General features: G+C 39.2%; 2 protein-coding genes and 1 long non-coding RNA gene across 5 annotated transcripts in view; 2 read left to right on the forward strand and 1 right to left on the reverse strand.

Moving 5' to 3' along the window:
* rsph3 (radial spoke head 3) overlaps positions 1-17709 on the forward strand; it is a 32238-nt gene extending 14529 nt beyond the window's left edge. Inside the window, exons 4-8 of the mRNA XM_088325020.1 lie at positions 1378-1523; positions 2029-2232; positions 6865-7027; positions 7104-7190; positions 15631-17709. Coding sequence (XP_088181146.1) covers positions 1378-1523; positions 2029-2232; positions 6865-7027; positions 7104-7190; positions 15631-15701 — 671 coding nt within the window. The 3' untranslated portion in view covers positions 15702-17709. The remainder of the gene's footprint in view (positions 1-1377; positions 1524-2028; positions 2233-6864; positions 7028-7103; positions 7191-15630) is intronic.
* On the reverse strand, positions 332-9098 carry LOC148346799 (uncharacterized). The gene is made up of 2 exons (XR_015848276.1): positions 8876-9098; positions 332-2196 (listed from the first exon to the last, which is right to left on the reverse strand). It is a non-coding gene; the product is annotated as an uncharacterized LOC148346799 (long non-coding RNA).
* A 309-nt stretch (positions 17710-18018) lies between the features above and the next one.
* The window catches only part of ezrb (ezrin b), a 77312-nt gene continuing 73433 nt past the window's right edge, over positions 18019-21897 (forward strand). Inside the window, exons 1-2 of one of the 3 annotated variants that reach the window (XM_088324648.1) lie at positions 18019-18149; positions 18408-18490. In XM_088324648.1, coding sequence (XP_088180774.1) covers positions 18479-18490 — 12 coding nt within the window. In that variant the 5' untranslated portion in view covers positions 18019-18149; positions 18408-18478. Of the gene's footprint in view, positions 18150-18330; positions 18491-21897 lie in introns of all 3 variants that reach the window. The other 2 variants (XM_088324647.1, XM_088324646.1) reach the window with 2 other exon arrangements.

The raw sequence follows: 21897 nt of genomic DNA on the forward strand, positions 1-21897 counted from the left end.
CTCCCACCGCTCTCCTCCCGACTTCAGCTTACCAGCCTTAGGAAAGCTGATGAATGGTTCCACCTCCCTCCCAACGATCACAAGAGAGTACTCCTCCAAAAGCACGGTCCAAAACGCCTCAAGAGAGAGGACTGGCGTAATTCCACAACCCCCATTTTATTTTCCCTCAACCTCACGCTAGTGGACTCGGAGTCTGTACATGACCCTAATATTCCGTGGCCTCTGGCGCCCCCACCACCTCTCTAAAATAAATACATTACAAAAATATAGAGTTGCAAATACATATTATACATGGTTACACATATTTACGAAGAAAGACAGTACACCGAGAGAGTTTTCAAAGCTTTAATAATAATAATATAACTTTCATCCCAAACCGTGCCTTTTAAAGGTACCAACACACTAATAGGATCACGCTCGCAATGTATCAAACGTGCCTGTTAAGAAAAAGCATCCCGTAATTGTGAATTTCACGGTAGATCGTCCTCAACTTCCTCCTCTTAACTATCGCCATCAAGGGCGTCTTCCAAACTTAGAGGTTGCAGTCTTTCTTGGCGCACATATTCTACTGGTCTTATTCTTACCTTTTATACTCCAGCGCCGCTGGTGGCCGTTAGAAAAATTCCACAAATTGGCCGCTTCACTGAATAAGGCGCAGGGCTGAACATTTGGGAAAAAAGTAGCGGCTTATAGTCCGGAATTTACGGTATTTATCACTCACAAATATTTTAGATCATCAGACCAATTTTTAATCACACAGAGACAACCCAAAGAAATACAAAATGCAGACTTAAATGTTGATTCCATGTATTAAAGGACAAAAACATAAAAACTAATCTGCCCCTATGTGAAAAAGGATATGTTCCATGAACCAATAGCATTTTGGGCCACCTTCGTCAGCAATGACAGAAACATTTACTGTAATTGGTCTTTCATAACGCTGTGAAGGAATTCTGGCCCACTCTTGATTCAAATCTGGCATACTGGAGGGTTTTCTATCAGGAACTGCCCTTAAGGTTCCATCATCCAACTTAATTGGATTTAAATTGGACTTTTGATCTGGCCAGTCCAGAACCTTCATATCATTGTTTTTTTTTTCAGATAGAGCAGTGGTCTTTCTTTGTGATTCAACAACAGAGAGGTTAGTATTTTTTTCACTTAGGGCCAGATAGTCTTAGATTTATTTGTTCCCTAATAAATGGAATAAATATTGCAAAACTGTATTTTGTGTTTCCTTAGGTTGTCCCTGTGTGACGTTAAAATTGGTTTGATATTCTGAAACCATTGCGAGTAAAAAATGTTCAGAAAACACACAATTCAGGAAGGGGGCAAATCTTTTTTCACGGCTCGGTATACATATATATTATTTTTTTCCAGAGATTTATCTTGAAGAACTGAGCTACAACGTAAAAGTTTCAGATATTCAGTGCCAAACTGATCCCCTCCTGGACAGAGGCGCAACACCACTTTTCATACCCGCCAAATATGGCAATGATGTTGAAACACAAATAGAAGAAGGGGAGGTAAGCTGCAGAAACATCTACTGTGGTTTTCCACAATGTACTCGCCCTGTAGTATTTTTCTATCGGACTTATCCTTAACCACAGCAAAGCATTTTCGGTTGTTCTACTGAGATGTTCTGGTGCCATCATATATATTTCTCACTCTCTAATTCTTTCTTCATATGTATCTCTCACTCTCTCTAATCATCTCTCTCCATACATCTCCTCTCTCTCTCTCTCTCTCTCTCTCTCTCTCTCTCTCTCTCTCTCTCTCTCTCTCTCTCTCTCTCTCTCTCTCTCTCTCTCTCTCTCTCTCTCTCTCTCTCTCTCTCTCTCTCTCTCTCTCTCTCTCTCTCTCTCTCTCTCTCTCTTAGCTTGCCATAGCAATAACATGATTGATAACAGGTTTGAAAACGAATTTTACACTCTTGACATTTCTGGACTTGATCAAAATCCTAATAATGTCAATCGTTCTGATTTCTTAAATGTGTCCCAGTTGAAAAATTTCAGCGATTGTCTTCTGCAGTTGTTTGACTTCAACAGAGAAGTGAAACCGTTGCTGGAGGTCCTGGTGGGCAAGACTATCGAACAATCTCTGCTGGAAGTGATGGAGGAGGATGAGCTGGCCTGCCTTCGGGCTCAGCAGAAGGCCTTCCAGGAGCTCCGCAATGCCGAGTTGGCTGAGTTGCAGCGGCTGCAGGAGCAGGAAAGACGCCACAGGAAAGAAAAGGTGCAGAATTGATAATTTGATAGGTGAGATTCTAGTTAAAAACCTATCAAGGCACAATAAGTAGTTTTAAAAAACACATTAGAGGGTCAGAGCCAAGATTAGAACCCAGAAGCCTTCACTTTCCACCCTTATCCTTAATATATCCCTTAAAGGGACATTGAGTATTGTTTTAGCACTAAATGTCACTGTTTTGTGCAGTGCAATTTTGGGCTGTTGGAGTATCAAGGTTTTAAAAAAATATATTATTGTATTTCTTTTTTAAATCACTCCCTAATTTAAATTTAGAGACACAAGTGTGGTTTACTTTGGTTTTAATTATCGCCTGCCCCTGCTAGAATACGTATCAACACCTTTTCTTTTTAGAGAAGCAGCTCTTTTGTCTTGGCTCGCTTAAAAGAGATGGCTAGCTGACTGGATAAGAGAGAGCGGTAAGAAGAAAGCAGGAGGGCTATCGATGTCTGTGAATGATAGATGGTGTAACTTTGGGCACATAACTATCAAGGAACAGCTCTGCAATAGGGACATCAAACTGTTAGCAATTAGCATGTGGCCATATTATCTTCCGCGGGAATATTTGCATGTTATCGCTATAGCTGGGTCTGTTCCCCCCTCTGCTACCGTTGACGCAGCCTGTGACGCTCTCCACTCCATCGTGGTCAGGCTGCAGACAGCACCCACAGGCCCTCTTTACTATCTCTGGGATTATGCCCCTTCATCCTCCACTCTGCCCACTTTCACCCAATATGTAATATGCAGCCCTAGAGAAAATAACACACTGGGCTTGTGCTATCCCAACACCAGAGAGGCGTACACCTCATCACCCCTCACCTCCTGGGAATATCTGACCGCAGCCTGGTTCATCTTCTGCCTGTGTACAAACATCTCGTACACAGGCAACCAGCTGTTTCCCACACAGTGAAGAGATGGTCTGATGAGGCTCTGAAGGACTGTTTTGACACAACTTTGTGGGAGGAATTTTGTGATTCGCACAAGAGGACATTGACAGTCTCACCCAAATCGCAACACTGTACCCAAAAAGACTGTACGGTGTTTCGTGGATTAACTCTGAAATAAAGGCCCTGCTTAAGGAGAAGAGGGTCTTAAGTCATTAAGTAGGAACAAGCTCAGGGCTGTGCAGAAAAAGTTGAGATGGAAGATCAGAGAGTGGAGAAACATCTACAGGAGGAAGATGGAGGACCAGCTGCAGCAGAAAGACATCTGTGGAGTCTGGAGAGGCCTGGAAACCATCTCTGGCCACCAGAAACCAGAATCCCAAGTTGTAGGGGACCAAAAGTAGGCGAATGACCTGAACACTTCCTTCAATAGATTTAATTAATCATCCTCGCCTGGCCCAGTCCTCCATGCTGCTCACCTCCGTACCCAACTCCCCCTTTTCAACACCCAGCCCTCAGCCACCCCCAAATCCCACCCCCCACTGCTCACCTCAACTCACCAGTACACAACCCCTTGGGTCCTGCGCACATCAACTGTGTGGGATTGTTGAGCGCTTGTTCAACCTGAGCCTGAAGCTGGGGAGAGTAGTGTCACAGCTGTGGAAGACATCCTGCGTGATCCCTGTGCCCTAGACTCCGCACCCCAAAGTCTTTAACAGCTACAGGCCAGTGGTGCATATCACATCTGATGAAGACCCTGGAACGGATGGTCCTTTTCCATCTCCGCCCCTGGTGTGACCATCGCTGGATCTACTTGAGCTTGCCTACCAGCCTGGCATTGGGGTGGGTGATGCCGTCATCTTCCTCAAACAGCGAGCTCTCTCTCACCTGGAGAAACCTGGGAGCAGTGTCAGACTCATGTTTTTCCACTTCTCCACTGCTTTCAACACTATACAGCCTGCACTTCTGGGGGACAAGTTGGAGAACAGATGGGTGGACCCTCACCTCACAGACTGGATTTTTGACTACTTTAGCAACCGTCCACATACTGTGGACGGTTGCTAAAGAATTTGTGGACTGGTGCCAGTGAAATTGCCTCCAGATCAACTGAGAAAAAACAAAAGAACTGGTGCTGGACTTCCGCAAACAAAGTCTACACCCCCAACAATGGTGAACATTCAGGGAACGAATATTAGAGGGTGACATCCTACAAGTACTTGGGCGTTTACCTGAATGATAAACTGGACTGGACCCATAACACAACTGATCTGTACAAAAAAATCTTCTACGGAGTGGACGGCTGACAGGAAAAGACTGGACAGTCTGATCAGTAAGGCCAGCTCTGTCCCGGGATGTCCCCTCGACTCAGTGGGGGTTGTGGAGGAGAGGATGATGATGGCTAAGCTGTCATCCATGACTAGGAACATCTCCCATCCCCTGCAGGACACCATATCTGCTCTGGAGAGCTCCTTCAGCGACAGCCTGCTTCACCCCAAGTGTGCGAATGAGCCGTTCCGCAGATACTTCCTTCCTGCAGCCGTCAGACTATATAATAAGCAGTGCTCTTGAGACTGCACACCTTCTATGACTTTGCATATTTGCACATTACTGGCCACTTTACTACACCGGACTATATGGCTCTATAGTGGGAACGTCAACAAAACAGTCAGATAGTTCAGTCAAACTTAGTAACCTCTGAACATTCCGACAGCTCGCAAAGTAGCAAATAGGTGTCTCAGACTCGTACGGACATGGGGTCTGTACAATGTAGGAAGGTTAAACTCTTTTCTTAGTTTCTATTTTCTTTTTCGCTTTCAACTCTGTGGACGGCAAAGTAAGAATTTTATTGTACAGGGAAACACGGTTCTTTACTGTGCATATGACAATAAACACTTTGAAGTGAATTGAATTTAATTTAAAAATAGACTCATCACAGAAAAATCAAGATCAGTCTGAAACAAGATACTGGGAAAATACAAAGCCAGGGTAGCTCACCAAAGTCGTCTTGCAGCCATCACATTCAATAATAATACATAACCATGGGTCTCTTGCATCTGTGAGTAGTGAATCCAACCATGTAAATTATTTACATACTCTGAACATGCAATAATGCCAACAAATAAAAGAAAAAAATCAGCCGAGAAGCATCTCTGCATCAATGGACATTGCTTGTTTCTAGCTGTCTGTTTAGCCCCATAATTCCTGTTTACAAATAAAGACGAGTAAAATGTGTTTTCTCCAGGCCGTAGAGCAACATGTGATTCACATCTTTTTCTGCCAATTGCAGGCTTTGTTTTGCCCTGCTTTAGCCTATGGAAGCCTGTAAATGCTAAAAGTGAACCACCTCCTTTACCTCAGAATAACTTAAGCCAATAGTGACAGATTTAAATGATGATTAACACATTGGTTAGGAAATGAAACGGTGGTATATATATATCCCAGCATAAACCGCGGACTACTACGCCTACGGAGGAAAATCTAGTCGGCGGCTGCTTGCCTTAGTTGCCTGACCCTGCGACTCAATATTGATCCATATATAAGGTGCATTATATAATAAGGCACATCGTTAGCTTTTAAAAAAAAAAGTAAAGGCTTTTAGGTGCGCTTTATAGTGTGGAAAATAGTGCTTCTACTAAAAATGTAATCAAAAACAGTTCAGTGTTGTTCAATCTACTGAATAAATCCACAAAATGTTAGTTTTATGTAAAGATACTTTGTTAAAAGTGGAATTTTCCTTTGTACAGTGGAACCTCGGTTATGGACCATAATCCGTTCCAGAACCCTGTTCGAAAAACCGATTTGTTCGATCACCGAAAATCGCTTTTCCCATTAAAAGTAATGTAAAATCGTTTTAATCCGTTCCAACACCCTGAATGTTTACCATGAACGTAAACATGAAGCTAACCCAGGCTAATCGTACGTTCGCGTTAGCGTAATTTTCCATACGAAAGATTACGCTAACATGAACGTGTAAAAATACAAAAATTAGGTAGTTTATACGTCATTTAGCACCCGGGTCTCCAGAAAAAGTGGTGAGCGGTTAAAGGATAAAGAAAAGAATTATGAATAGGATTTCTCACCTTTGTGGTGCTCAGCAGAAGCCATGCTGTATGTATAGCAAGATCGGAAACTTGCACACCTTCTTCATATTTTGCTATAATTAGGAGCTAAAACACTCCGTTCACCAATATTAAAAGCGAAAGCGAAAAGAAGTGCGCGCTCACGTCATAACAGTTCTTCACGAAGGGTGGGGGCAATCTACACGATCTACACTCGTACGCCACTCAGCATCGCACCCTAGCGTACCGGCGTTCGAACTCCGATTTTTTGAACGAAAAGTGAAGCAAGAATTTCTCAAAATTTTTGGTCGAGAACCGATTTGTTCCAAATGAGAGGCGTTCGAAAACCGAGGTTCCACTGTATTACATTAGCCAATTAATTAAAATTTGAATAACTAACACTAAGAAGTGTCGCTGGAAACTTGATTCAAACTCAGGTTTTGTACGTTTGCTAATTGTTTGGTTGCCCAACTTGGGAATGATTTTGCTCACCAATATTTCAAGTGACGTTCACAGACCATGTGTGATCGCTCAGACCCATGAAAGCTTAGAGGGAAAATTGGTCAGCGAGTAAAGGAAATCAATCAAAGAAGTACTCCAGGATTCCAATGACTATAGCCTACAGTAAATGAACAAAATTAACTCAAAAACATGGTAGTAAATCTCAACCCTTTCTCTAGGAGCGCCGTATTGCCCAACAGATGGAGGCACTGACCATCGAAAAAGAGACTGTCGAGAAGGTTGCGGCTCGTGCCTACACACAAAAGTACTTGGCCGACCTAGTCCCAAGAGTTTTTAAGTCCCTAAGGATACAAAGGTTCTTCAGCGATTCGGTGGAGAAAGGTCAGAAAAAAACAACTATAAATTGGTCATGCTTGATGAATGCTGCTGAAAGAGTTGTGGTTGTTTTTATTTGCAGATATTGAGACAAACTTCTTTCCGTGGCTGATGGCTGAAGTAAACACTAAATTAGAAAACAGAAATGCTGCAAGACAGATTCTGGACAGTAAGTTGCAAATGAATGAGTCTGTTTTATATCTTTTAAGTCAGGGTTTTAAATACATTGCTTGAATGGGTGCTTGAACCCCTTGAAAATGCTTGAATTTCAATGTTGTGTTTTCAAGGTCAGGAAAATACTTGAATTTTGGGTGAAGTGCTTAAAAAAGATTGAAATTTGTGCCATTGCCATGTTTCTGTCAGTTTGACTCCATAGACCATGCAATAAACAAATAATTTATTTTTAAAAGTATGTGAAAAAGATGCCTGCTCGAGTGGCTTGTCTTTATGGTGTTGTCATGTGGAGCGTCACCGTCTCATACTAGTTGCACCCAAGAGGACAGCTCTTTAGAAAACCGTCTCTTTTGGCTCAGTTTGCGGCTCCTTAGAAGTTTTTTTTAATGATTTATTATCAATTTTGATAAAACATTATGCACCAAATTATTCAGTAATTTGTAATTGTATATGTTTTGCAGGGATCCCTGAAAAACACATGAAATTTTAATTGATAATTAAATACAAAATATTTGTAGCTTTTTACATCTGAGCAGATTTTAAGTAAAAAAACAACAACAAAATCCCTGAAAATGAAAAACAATAAAATAAAAATATTAACTCCTCAGTGGTATTAAATGATAAAATGCAAAAAAAAAACTATTTACAATTTTATTTTAAACAATTTATACACAGATCCTCTGAAAAACATGCAAAATCTTGTAAAAATGAAATAGGTAAAACCCAAATCAAAAGATCAGCAGTAGGTTGAAAGATTGAATGCACACTGCTTCAGAGCAATCAATATCATTAAAATGAGTCAAATTCAGCAAATTTTTCCTGCTTTTGATACATACGGCACACTTCCTTTTTTGTCAAGTCAAGTCATGTTTATTTGTATAGCCCTTAATCACAAAGAGTCTAGAAGGGCTGCACAGACCGCAGATTGTTGCAGAACCACAGACTATTATGACACCATCCCCTGATATAAAACCTACATGTGGGCAAATAATACACAGTTATTGTCAACATAAAATAGAGGTTATTCATATGCTATAGAATAGAAGTGTGTTTTAAGCTTTGATTTAAACATTTCCACTGAGGTTGCAGATCAAATCTCAGAGGGAAGAGCATTCCACAGCACCTGGGCCCAAATGGAGAACGCTCTCGAACCTGCGGATCTCTTCTTGGCTCTTGGGATCACTAGTAGACCAGCATTTTCAGAGCGAAGGCTCTGGACCAGAACATAGGGGGAAATTAAATCCGAAAGATATGGGGGAGCAAGTCCATGCATGATTTTGTATACTACCAACAGAACCTTAAAATCACATTTTAAGCTAACAGGGAGCCAATGCAGGTTAGCTAAAATTAGGGGTAATGTAATCAAACTTTCTTGCCCTAGTTAAAAGCCTTGCTGCACCATTTTGTACAAGCTGAAGGCTCTTGACCTTGGACTTTAGGAGACCGGAGAGTCGTGCCGTTTGAAATAACAAACAATTTATTAACACAGAGAATTAATGATAGGGAGAAAAAGGGGAGGGGAAGCGACCGCTGAAAGTCTGGAAGTTACGAGCACAAAAAAAAAAGTTTCCGCAGTAATGCAAGTTGATTTAGGGAGATTCCCTTGTACAGAAAAAAACATTCCCAACTCATTCCCAAGAACCAGAAAACATGGAGTTAAATCTGAAACAGTCATCTTACTTGTTGTTGTGAAGAGATATGGTCTCGTGCTCCGGATGGTCGCAATATGTGGTCCACGTGCTGAACTCAAGGCTGTAGTGGAGAACCGCAGGTAGCAGAAAAAGAGACCGGCTATAGCTCAGCCAATTCCTTTTATTTGTACCAGCGACGCTCGACCAGATCATGCCTCTATGGGCGTGGTCTCAGATATCTGATCCTCTCAGAATCAGTTAATGGTGTTTGAAGTTGCTAAACTTGTTAGAAAGCCAAAGAAGTGAGAAATTTGTGTAATATTCGGTACTTGAGAATGTCCCTCCAATCTACATAATTACATACTGTAAGAACATTATTTTATCAATATATTGGCTTGGATGTTTTAATTACATTCAAAACTTCATGTTATCAGATTTCATTATGGTACATAGTAAATTGGTACGCCCGGTAACTGTACAAAAGAAGACACATTCAGTTCATCCATTCCAAAGTTACTTGAATCAAAGAAGGTGGAAGTCATTTTTGTGCTGGACTTATTTGCCCTACACCGAGCTGCGCGTGCATTGTTGAGCAGAATGGCAGAATTCATGTCATGACACTAAAATATCCTAGATCATCGATGGGAACAGCTTAAAATAGCACAAAATATGTGTTTGCAGCAAGATAATGTCTTTATTTTAGTCATCAAAGTCAACAAAAACTTTTCTTTTGATCAGCGCTGCACTACTTCCTTTAAAAGTACTGGAAAGATTGAGATATTGGCATTGATAGTGTTTGTAAAGTGCTTGAATTTGGCCATGAAAAGGGTGTACAAACCCTGTATCATAGCTTCTTTTATACTATATAGAATTCAGACACCTGTTCTGTGTTGCTGCATCTCACTAAGAATTCTCTGCTCCTTTTGTCATGTTGCCTGAATCTTGCATCCCCCTCTTTCTCTCTCTTCCTCTCTCTCTCTCTCTCTTTCTCTCTCTCTCTCTTTCTCTCTCTCTGGCTCACTCACTCAGTTGGCTACTCGGCAGGGCTTTAACTGGAAAAACGGGGATGCCTGTGAGTTTTTTCAATCAATTTTTATTTACAGGGTTCGTACAGATGCTTTAAATAGTTGAAAACGCTTTAATTTTAATGATGTATTTTTAAGGATTGAAAGCAAATGGGTGGCATGGCAACTGAGTGGTTAGCACCTCAGCGGCATAGTTCTTAGGTCATAGCTTCAAATCCAGCTGCCAGCCTTCCGGTTTGCATGTTTTCCCTTTCCATGCGTGGGTGTCCCCCGGGCACTCTGGTTTCCTCCCACGTTTAAAAACATCAGGTCAATTGCCTGGTCCAAATTGTCCCTAGGTGTGAATGAGCAAGTGTGTTGTCTGTCTCTGTGTTCCCTGCAACTTGCTGGCCAGTTCAGGGTGAACCCTGCCCACTTCCCAAAGAGAGCTGTGATGGGCTCCCGTGACCCTACTGAGGATAAGCGGTGCAGAAAATGGATGGATGGAAAAGTGATAGATTTTAGATGAAGTGCATGTAAATGCTAGAAATTGTTGCCGTGTTTCTCAACAAGTCTGCTTGAAAATAAATTCACTGCTCTCTGGTGGCTTCACTTTGCCATTGCACTTCTTCCCTCGTGGTTTACTGTACCTGGCATTAGTTTGTATGTCATGCCATATGAAGTGTCATCGTCAATATGGGTGGCACCCAAGAGAACATGTGCGTGCTACATTTAAACAGGGTACTATGAAATTTGTATTAACCTATCAATTGTGGACATTTATTATGGGCCAGGGAAAAAAAATAAAGAAGCATTTTCTCAATCTCACCCAAAACCTACAGTAAAGAAAATAAGTATTTGTACACCCTGTTATTTTGCTATTTCTCCCACTTAGAAATTAGGAGGGGTCTGCAATTCTCGTCGTAAATGCATGTCCACTGTGAGAGAGATAAACTAAAAACAAAAATCCAGAAATCACAAAGCATGATTTTTAACAATTTATTTGTGAATTACAACTGCAAATAAGTATTTGAACACCCGTGTATCATTTACACCCGTGACTCTGAACAACCTTTTAGTCCGCCCACTAGAAGTCCACCTGCACTCTATGTATCATCCTGAATCAGATGTAACTGTTTGAAGTCATTAGCTGCATACAGACACCTGTCCACCCCATACAATAGGTAAGACTTTAAATGGCAAAGAGAAAAGAGCTGTCCAAAGATACCAGAGACAAAATTGGACTCCTCCACAACGCTGGAAAGGGCTACGGAGCAATTGCCAAGCAACTTGGTGAGAAAAGGTCCACTGTTGGAGCAATCACGAGAAAATGGAAGAAGCTTAACATGACGGTCAATCTCAATCGGAGTGGAGCCCAATGTAAGATATCACCTTGTGGGGTCTCAATGATTCTAAGAAAGCTGAGGAATCAGCCCAGAACTACACGACAGGAGTTGGTCAATGACCTGACAAGTGCTGGGACCACCGTTTGCTAGGTTAGTTGTAGGTAATACAGATGTCATGATTTGAAGTCATGCATGGCACGAAAGGTTCCCCTGCATAAACCAGCACATGTCAAGGCCCGTCTTTAAGTTTGCATCTGACCATTTGGATAATACAGATGAGTCATTGGAGAAAGTATTGTGGTCAGATGAGACCAAAATAGAACTTTTTAGTCATAATTCCACTAAATGTGTTGGGAGGAGGAAGACTGAAGAGTACAATCCAAAGAACACCATCCCCACTGTGAAGCATGAGGGTGGTAGCATCATGCTTTGAGGGTGTTTTTCTTTACATGGGACAGGCTGTGTATTGTGAGATTTTGGGGAACAACCTCCTTCCCTCAGTCAGAGCATTGAAAATGGGCCGTGGCTGGGTCTTCCAATACGACGACTCAAAGCACACAGCTAGGAAAATGAAGGTGTGGCTCCGTTTGAAGCATATCAAGGTTCTAGCATGGCCCAGACAGTCTCCAGGCCTAAACCTTATCGAAAATCTTTGGAGGGAGCTCAAACTCTGTGTTTCTCAGCGACAGCCCAGAAACCTGACTGATCTAGAGAAGATTTATGTGGAGGAGCGGGCCAAGATCCCTCCTGCAGTGTGTGCAAACCTGGTGAAAGATTACAAGAAAGGTTTGACCTCTGTATAAGCAAACAAAGGCTACTGTACCATAGATTAACAGTCATTTTCTCAGGTGTTCAAATACTTATTTGCAGCTAAATCACACAAATAAATCGTTAAAAAGTCATGCATTGTGATTTCTGGATTTTTCTCTTTGGTTTATCTCTTACAGTAGACATGCACCTACGATGAAAATTCCAGACCCCTCCATGATTTCTAAGTGAGAGAAATAGCAAAATGGTAGGGTGTTCAAATACTTATTTTCTTCACTGTATATGGGGAGAGATTTGTCTCAAAAACATCTCATCTCATTAGCTGCACCGCTTATCCTCAGTAGGGTTGCGGGGGTGCTGGAGCCCATCCCAGCGATCATCGGGCAGTGGGCAGGGGACACCCTGAACTGGTTGCCAGCCAATGGCAGGGCACACGGGGACAGACAACTCACTCGATAATTCCCACCTAGGGACAATTCACTTGAAATGCATGTTTTTGGAATGTGGGAGGAAACCGGAGTGCCCAGAGGAAACCCACGCAAGCACGGGGAGAACATACAAACTCCGCACAGGAAGTCTGGAGCTGGATTTGAACCCACGCAGGAGGTTCCCATGACTTGAACTGCGCCGCACATGCGCTAACCACTGCGCCGGCATGCTGCCCCGTCTCAAAAAAATTTACAAACAAATTCTTCAGATCCACAAATATATTAGCAATTTACTCAAGATCATACTTATTAAGTCTGCCGATTCTGTCGGGAGTCTCCCGATTTAAATGCATAATTCTAGTCTCCCGCCACCAGATTAATTTCTGCCGATTTCAAAATGGCGTCTCGAAAAAAAATAAATATCGCACTTTGAGGACTCCGTAGAAATTCCAGGCTCAACAAAATTAAACACAGACTTGGCTTATTTCAAATGCAGGCCCAGTCCTGAACTGTGTAAAATTGGAAAACAGGCAACATATAAGTATGTGTAGGAACATTGACTCCTTTTAGGTTGTAAGTAAGTAAGCATGTGTAGTAGTGTTTTTTAACAATTATGTGACTTTTTTTATCAGGTGCTTCATAATGTGGTTACAAAAATGAAAAAAAATGAAGGGAAAAAGAATGGCTTTGTTTATTGATAATTTTCCTTCATTAAAAATTCATTCAATTTGTGGCGTCGCAGAGGGCGCGTGGCAGCTCTGGGAAAAAAATATTTCGATTTCAAAATGCTGAAACTTAATAAGTATGCAAGATCTTTTGTTTGTTTGTTTGTACATGATTCAATTGTTTGTTTGTTTGTACATGATTCAAATTGAATCTTTTCTTCCGGCGCCGTCACAAATGGCAGCCACTCCAGCAGCCACTCCAGCAGCTCCCGTGTTATTTTCGATTGTTCTCGATTGTTCTCAGCTCAGGGATGCTGCTGGAAATGTGAATTTCCCTTCGGGGATGAACAAAGTATCTATCTATCTATCTATCTATCTATCTATCTATCTATCTATCTAAAATCGCATATCTTTGATATTACAAATGTATGTGTGGCTCTGCAAAATACATGATTTACATCAAATTGCTTCTTTTGATGGTACTGGAGGAATTGGATGATTGTCTTTGATAGTCCATAAAAAGTTCTTGAATTTTGACACAAAAATTGTGTACAAACCATGAATTTATTAGGATGTTTGATGTGTTGCAATAAAACACTTCTGAAGTAGAATAGAATAGAATAGAATAATCCTTTTATTATCATTGTCACAAAATGGGATGAACATATTGTGCCAACGAAATTGGACGCAGTTACATATTTAACTGTAAGAATAAAAAAGATAAAAAGACAATTTACACAATATTTACACAAGAAAGTGTGGGCATGTAAAGGGAGAAGATATTTACATTGGGTGTTCACTTACAAGTATCCCTACTGTATTGAGTCTTTCGCTGCAAATGATCGAATTTAGTGGCAAAAAAGGAGAGGTATTGCGATGCTATTACTCTTAATGAAGGTTTTTATTTGTAAATGAATATATTTGTTTAGTTTTCGTGTTTCAAAACAAATTGGGTGAAATGGTCCCTTTATAAACACATAGACAATGAAACAAAATATGTGCAGGTAAATCCAATTATATACATCGTTCTGGTATTTTCTTCCTCCGGCCCTCGTGCAAATTTTTTCAAACCAATGCCGCCCACAACTCAAATTTTTAGCCCACCTCTGTTTTAAATGAATACAGTACATTAAGTTGTGACCGTATGCACGTTGTTTGCTGTTGCACTGCCACTTAGTGGACATTTTTATGCTATTTTTCCAAATAAAAAATTTCAATAATTCACTGTTTTTTGTCAAGTCAAGTCAAGTCATTTTTATTTGTATAGCCCTTAATCACAAATAGTCTCAAAGGGCTTCACAAGTTATTACATATAAGAAGTTTAGGTTATTCGTATGCTATAGAGTAAAAGTGAGTTTTAAGCTTAGATTTAAACATTTCCACTGAGGTTGCAGATCGGATCTCAGGGGGAAGAGCATTCCACAACACCGGTGCCCGGATGGAGAATGCTCTCGAACCAGCGGAACACTTCTTGGCTCTTGGGATCACCAGGAGCTCTCGGAACGAAGGCTTTGGGCCGGGACATAGGGGGAAATCAGATCTGAAAGATATGAGGGGGAAAGTCCTTGTATGATTTTGTATAGTAATAGGATAACCTTAAAATCGCATCTTAGGCTAACAGGGAGCCAATGCAGGTTAGCCAAAATTGGGGTGATGTGATCGTACTTTTTGTCCTAGTTAAAAGCCTCGCTGCAGCATTTTGTACCAGCTGAAGACTCTTGAGTCTGGTCATCGGAAGACCGGAAAGTAGTGCATTACAGTAATCGAGACGGGAGGTAACAAACGCGTGAATTATGATTTCCGCATCCGACTGAGAAAGTATAGGACGAATTTTAGCAATGTTACGGAGATGGAAGAAAGTGGTTCTAGTAATTTTCTTCACATGTGTTTGAAAGGACAGATCGGGGTCAGAAATGACACATAAATTTTTAAGTGAGTCGCTCTGTGTGATGTGGCAATTGTCGATGTTCACAGCGGTTTTAAAGAATAAGTCACGGGACTTAGATGGACCAATAACTAACATTTCAGTCTTTTCAGAGTTAAGACGCAGGAAATTGAGTGACATCCACTCTTTTATCTCAGTGAGGCAGGCCTCCAAATTTCCACAGTTTAGTGTGGCAGATTCCTCCATCGGGAGATAGAGTTGAGTGTCATCTGCGTAGCAATGGAAACTGATATTATACTTGCGAATAATATCACCTAGTGGAAGCATATAAATGCTGAAGAGAAGGGGGCCAAGCACTGAACCCTGCGGAACACCACAGGTAACACTAAAGGGCTCAGATGTCAATTCGCCATATTTAACGCAGTGTGTCCTATCTGAGAGGTAGGATCTGAACCATAAGAGGACGTTTCCTGAGAGACCAATCCATTTTTCCAACCGTTCTAGCAAGATATTATGGTCCACTGTGTCAAATGCAGCACTAAGGTCCAGCAGCAGCAAAAGTGATGATGCGCCAGAGTCCATTGCCTGTAGGAGATCATTGGTTACCTTAATCAGAGCTGTCTCAGTAGAGTGGTTAGCCCTGAATCCTGATTGCATTGATTCAAAGAGATTGTTTTGTTTTCTGTTTCTGTTTTTTGTCCATTACAGAGCTAATCATTGACGTTGCCCAGATACAACTGCCTTTCTATTCACGTATGGAGCAACAACTGGAGAAATAGAGTATCCCTGTCTTTTAGAAATGTGATCTGTGTACTATTTGCTATACTGGTTTTAACATTTTACTAAGGTAAAAATAATCATGTGGAACTTGGGATTGAATGAGCTAATGTCACACAAAAAGTAATTATTTTTTGGGTTATTTTATTTGTCATATTTTCTCCTTCAGAAGACATCCTACGAAACTAGGCATGGAACATTTAATTGTCTTTATGCCTTTTAACTTACCAAAAGCTCCATATCAGGGGTGGGGAACACGTGGCTTTTGGCCAATAAGAATGCGGCTCTTTGCCTCATCATATTTTCCATATACTGCGGCTATTTGCCTTGTTTTATGTTTAGTTTTTTTTTGTGTGTATTGAGGGTGGACAATTTCTTTGAAATCAACACAAGAAGAATACTTGTATTGTAAGGAGAGGAGTATGTTATGGGAAATAATGTTTTTAATTGCTTGTGTTTGTGTGTGTCTGTCTGTCATGGCAGGTCAGTGCGTTGGGTGGCTCTTTGGCGCTCAGTTAAAAATTTTGGCTCTTTGTGTCAAACTTGTTCGCCACCCCTGCCCCATATGGTTGCCACAACATTTCACTATTTTTTAAAAAAAAAGGGCCCGCGATCCTACTGAGGATAAGTGGTGTAGATAATGAATGAATGAATGTATTAAAGGGTGTAAACATGTAATTTGGTACACGCAAGAATATATTTAAGATTTAGAAAACAAGGATTTAGTATCATATGCTAAACCTTACAAGAATTTGGACATTTTGAATTCATTTTGGCCATATCATGGTTAGTCATCCAATCACAATTGTTTTTCTGTGTAAATATAAATATATGTAAATATATATATATATATATATATATATATATATATATATATATATATATATATATATATATATATATATATATATACACACACACATCTATAGCTTGAGAAACTATTTGGCCCCCTTGAACTTTGTGACCTTTTGCCACATTTCAGACTTCAAACATAAAGATATAAAACTATAATTTCTTGTGAAGCATCAACAATAAGTGGGACACAATCATGAAGTGGAACACACTTTATTGGATATTTTAAACTTTTTTAACAAATAAAAAACGAAAAAGTGGGTGTGCAAAGTTATTCAGCCCCTTTACTTTCAGTGCAGCAAACTCTGTCCAGAAGTTCAGTGAGGATATCTGAATGATTCAGTGTTGATCTAAATGACTAACGATGATAAACGGAATCCACCTGTGTGTAATCAATTCTCTGTATAAATGCACCTGCACTGTGATAGTCTCAGAGGTCTGTTTAAAGCGGCGTGAGCATCATTATGAATGAGGAAGACACCAGGCAGGTCCGAGGTACTGTTGTGGAGAAGTTTGATGTGGCAAGTGTAAACCATTGAAAGCTGTCGGGCCCTGCTGTTAAACAGAAAAGTGTGTTGTGTCACCCTGACCCAAGTGACATGGCCACTTTCTTGTGTCCCGTTTCATCTGGAGGGACGAAAGCATGACCAACTTGGGTGCCGAGGTGCTTAACTTGTTTGGGCATTTGGGTTGGCCATGGTCCAAAAATGTTAGTGTTTTTTTTTTGCTACTTTTTCCCTTTTTTTAAAGTTTTCTTTAATTTTGTGTAAGTGTTTGTCTTGCTGTCGGGATATGACCAGGGTAGGTATATATATATATATATATATATATATATATATATATATATATGTATATATATATATACAATCCTTTTTCCCCTTTAAATTTAGTTGTATTGTTGTTTTTGACTCATTCGAACATATTATTCGTATCAAACATGTTTCGTGGGTTTCAAACAGTGTGTGTGGATAATAAAGCTCCAAAAATCTTTTTGGAAACATTTTGTTTGTTGTTGTCATGGTGATTGTGCTGGTTTGCAAATAATTCACAACTCTGTAAACTTACAAAAAAGAAAAATAATAACACTTTGTGGGTTGATGATGATGTGTTGACTGTACAAGGTTGTATTGTAAATATTAAACTGATTTAAATTTTGATTTTTTTAGGCCCTTATTGTGTGTGACATTTGTGACCTTGTTTTAAATTATTTTCCCTTGCAACAGAATTACAACGAAAAACAAAGTTGTTTTTCTTACCTTTTATGACATTATTCCAGATCCTGGACTTGACTAATACAAGTAAAAAATTTGCAATTAATTGATAACTAGTTGCTAATGAATTCAGGGAACATTTGTTGTCTTTTTGATTGTAAAACCAGTGCTGCCTATTGGCGTCATAGAGACGTATGAGTGACGACGAGTCACTTTTTTTCTCAGTTTCGTTCGTTATATAAAAAAAAATAATAAAGGGAAAATACGGGAGTGATTGACCGTGCCCAGTGGGCGAGGCAGGCTCTTTCAATAACAGCTGAAATATGTCATTTAAAACTCCCCAGCTTCCTGTGTATGGTATATTTACCATCTTAAAGGCGTTCTAAGGTAGACCAACTCCTTCCAGCATTCAGAATTATGAAGTGGGTTGGGCAAAGATAAATGTAATAAAAGTGTCATAAAATCATCACGTACATAAATATGTAATTGTCTTTGCAAATCGTCAAAACAATATGAAGAGATCTTGTTTTGAAAAGTCATCGTCGTTTTCTGCGCTTGTTTTGTTTAGCTTGTCTGGCGTGAAACTGAATGTTACCTGCATGAGTGGGAAAGGTCCGACTCAAAACTTGTTTCTCCCCCAAGAAGGTTCTGTACTTGCAAGAGTTCTGACGAAAAACACCTCTTTCTCTGGTTAAACGCTGCAAAGGACAGAAAAGATGCCGAAAGCGGTAAGTCATTTATATGTATTGCTTGTAATTGGGTCACCTGATGAGCAATTTTAATGAATACTAGATAAAATAATACGTCAGGGTCAAAATTATAATCAATATGTATACAGTATATGACATTCACATTTGTTGTGAATTTTATTAGCAATAAAGAGGATGTGTCCTTTCAAAACTAAAATGACCTCCCCCCAAAAACACTTTTCACCCAATTCCCTTAGAATAAAATTATGATTTCAGCTCCTGAAAATCTCTTTAAAACATGAATGGCCAAATTTCCTCAATATAATTATATGTACTCAGTCAGTAATAAAATGAACAATAACAATACAAAATAAATTAAAGTAAGGACGTGGAAGATTAACTCATGGAATATAATAGGATTAGTGGAAAACATTTCCGTGTGTGTCTGTTCCCGGACTACTAAATTACTTGTGCAGTGCTGGATTATAAATGTACATTTGGCTGCCGACAACATAGTTTTTTGGTGTTTTTCCAACAGATCAGGTTTTGCTTCTGAGTAGTTTGCCCCACCCTGGCCTGCTATTACACTCCAGTCAAACATCTGTTTGAAAACTTCTTTTTAGAGTTTAGAACAACGTCTTCTTTATTTTACTACGTGAAAATAGTCATAAATATTTGGTATTTGCATTGGGTGAAATTTATATCCAGGTGCCATTTGGTTCAATATTCCAGTCATGCATTAGATACTAGAAGTGAATTGTATGTTTTATGTGACAACAATTATGTAGTTTTGCAAGTTTTTTTTTCCCATTGGGCTTTTCATGTGCCTTGGCTAAGTTAATATTTTAACGATTGATTCTGGTACAGAATATAACATCCTAAAAATAAAACAACTATAATATTTGAAGTTATACAATAATTAAATAGTATATTATTTAATTAAATATTTTTTTTTCCCTTTTTCACAACTAATAATTTTATATTTGATCTTATTCAGTATTTATTTTATATATTATTTTAGGTAATTCAGAAAGTATGTTAAAATGAAATAAAGTATCATGCAGTCAGGACAGAAAAGAAGTGTACATATAAGAACCACATTTTTTTAACACGCAGTCCCCTAAAATCTTGCCCTTTTGGTAAATAATTTTGCTCATTAAAGTCTTGTTTTTTCCTGATTTTAATTGTATTAATTAATTTTCTATTTTCTTTTCTTGTAGCACAATATGAAGGAGATTAATCTATTTAAAAATAAGTATAAAATAATTAGTTACAGAAATTCAGTAACCAGATCAATTTGCTCATTTTCGTTTTTTTTCTTTCTCTGCATTGTGAACGTATTTCTTTTGTTTTGAAAATAACAGTAACTCTATAATGATATAATACTAAGAAATTACACATTCCAATGAGGTAAGATTTATTTATTTGATGTATTTTATGTTGTTGCTGATAGGAATAGGTGGAGAGGTGTTGTAAAAGGATAATAGGATGTTAAGACATGTTCTAAGGGACGGGCGGGGCACCTGTATGATGCGGCGGGGGTAAACCAGTGAAAGCTGTTGGGCCCTGCTGTTGAACAGAAGAGTGTGTTGTGCCACTCTGACCCGAGGGACATGGCTGCTTTCTTGTGTCCTGTTTCATCTGGGGATACAAAAGCATGACCAACTTGGGTGCCGAGGTGCTTAACCTGTTTGGGTGATTGGGCATTTGGGTTGGCCATGGTCAAAAAAAAAAAATGGTGTTTTTTTGCTACTTTTTCCCTTTTTTTTAAAATTTTCTTTAATTTTGTGTATGTGTTTGTCTTGCTGTCAGTCAACCCTCTCGAGGGATATGACCTTGGTAGATAGAAGTATTTTATTGCAGAGAGCTCTTAATTCAGTTCAGGTTTTGATTTTTGTTTTACTACACAGTTAACTCATTTCTCTAATTATGAAAATCACAATTAAAAATAAAATAATATGGAAAATACTTATTTTACTTATTTTTTTTGCAAAGGACTTTTAATTCAGTTACAAACATTAATTTTATTACCACGGGGATCTTAAAGTCAGTTTGGCTCTGGAGCTGGATCCAGACTTTCTGTTCTGATGCGGGCCGGATCTGTTAAAGAATATCAACTCTAAATGTTAAGCTTACTCTTTCAGTATTATGCTTTCTCATACAGCCTATGTTAGTAACCTACCCTACAGTTTAGCATCAGGGATGAAAAGGGATCTTTTCAAAGCACAACACATCTTCTCTTACCTACAACGGGGAACAAGGTTTTCATGTTTCGCATTGAACGTATCAAATGCTGTATTTTAACAGTTGAGTGAATGCAGTTTTACACCCAAACCAATTTACCACGGTAGTCAAACTCAACGTCGCCCTCTTGCGACTGGAAAGAACATTTGGTTTTCAGTAATTTAAAAAAAATATATAATTTTTGATAGCGATCACCTAGAGAATCATTTAATTTTACCTACTCGGAAATTTATAGTGGGCTGGATTAAATCATCCAGCCGACTCGATCCAGCCCACAGGCCCTTTGTTTGACATAGCTGCTATAACCAGATTATTTGCTGATTATATTTTTATTTTTAATTCAGTCAATGTCCCATCGCTGCTATTTTTAGTATGACCCGTTGGCTACTTATGTGGTCCCTTCGGTTAGTCATTTTTTGTCACAATTTTCAATGAACAATCTGCATGAATCAGAGCACAATGCATCATTGTTTGCAAGTCTGCCTTGTCTTTGTTCTTTCCTATCCATTGCTTAGGTGTAACCTACTAAAGGTTTATGCCAAGTTATATTTTTAGGTGTGACCTGCTGTGAGCGCAATTATAGGTGTTTTTAATGTATGAGTTATTCTCTCGCAAAACAGTAAGTTTTTCCTTAAGTTTGTGATTGTTTTTAATGTACTAACTTGCTTTCCCAAAACTGTAGCAACAGACTACAACTCAAAGAGCTATTTTTATCGCCTTTGAGTAGAGGCTCTTTTTCACGCACGTCAAGACTCATAAAAGTTTTCTGTGACTTAGTGTTCCAAGTTTTTACATGACAGGGCTATATATATATACATATATATATATATATATATATATATATAGTAATAAAATGGACATATTACCATATACTGTACATCACCAAAATGTAGTCACTCGCCAGTCGAGGCTAAAAAGCAACTAAAAATTATATAGGTGAAAAAGTATTTCAAAGAGAAACAAAAAAGTTTAAGGAAGTTATTTATCTAGTTTTGATGTCTACTGAAGTGACTTTATACAGTATGGTCACTTGCCACACGGAAGGTTAAGACTATAAATCGTTTCTAAAAACCAAAAAAGAGGACCGTTATACAAGATTTTTTTTCATGTACTCCCACCTTGTAAATCACGGGAAATGAGTCTGGCGATATGCAATGCTATATGCAATATTTCTGAAAAACCTTAAAACAATGTAAGCCACC

Source organism: Urocampus carinirostris, chromosome 20 (genome assembly GCF_059441175.1).
Source record: "Urocampus carinirostris isolate Australia breed hairy pipefish chromosome 20, RoL_Ucar_1.0, whole genome shotgun sequence".
In the NCBI taxonomy this organism is placed as follows: domain Eukaryota; kingdom Metazoa; phylum Chordata; class Actinopteri; order Syngnathiformes; family Syngnathidae; genus Urocampus; species Urocampus carinirostris.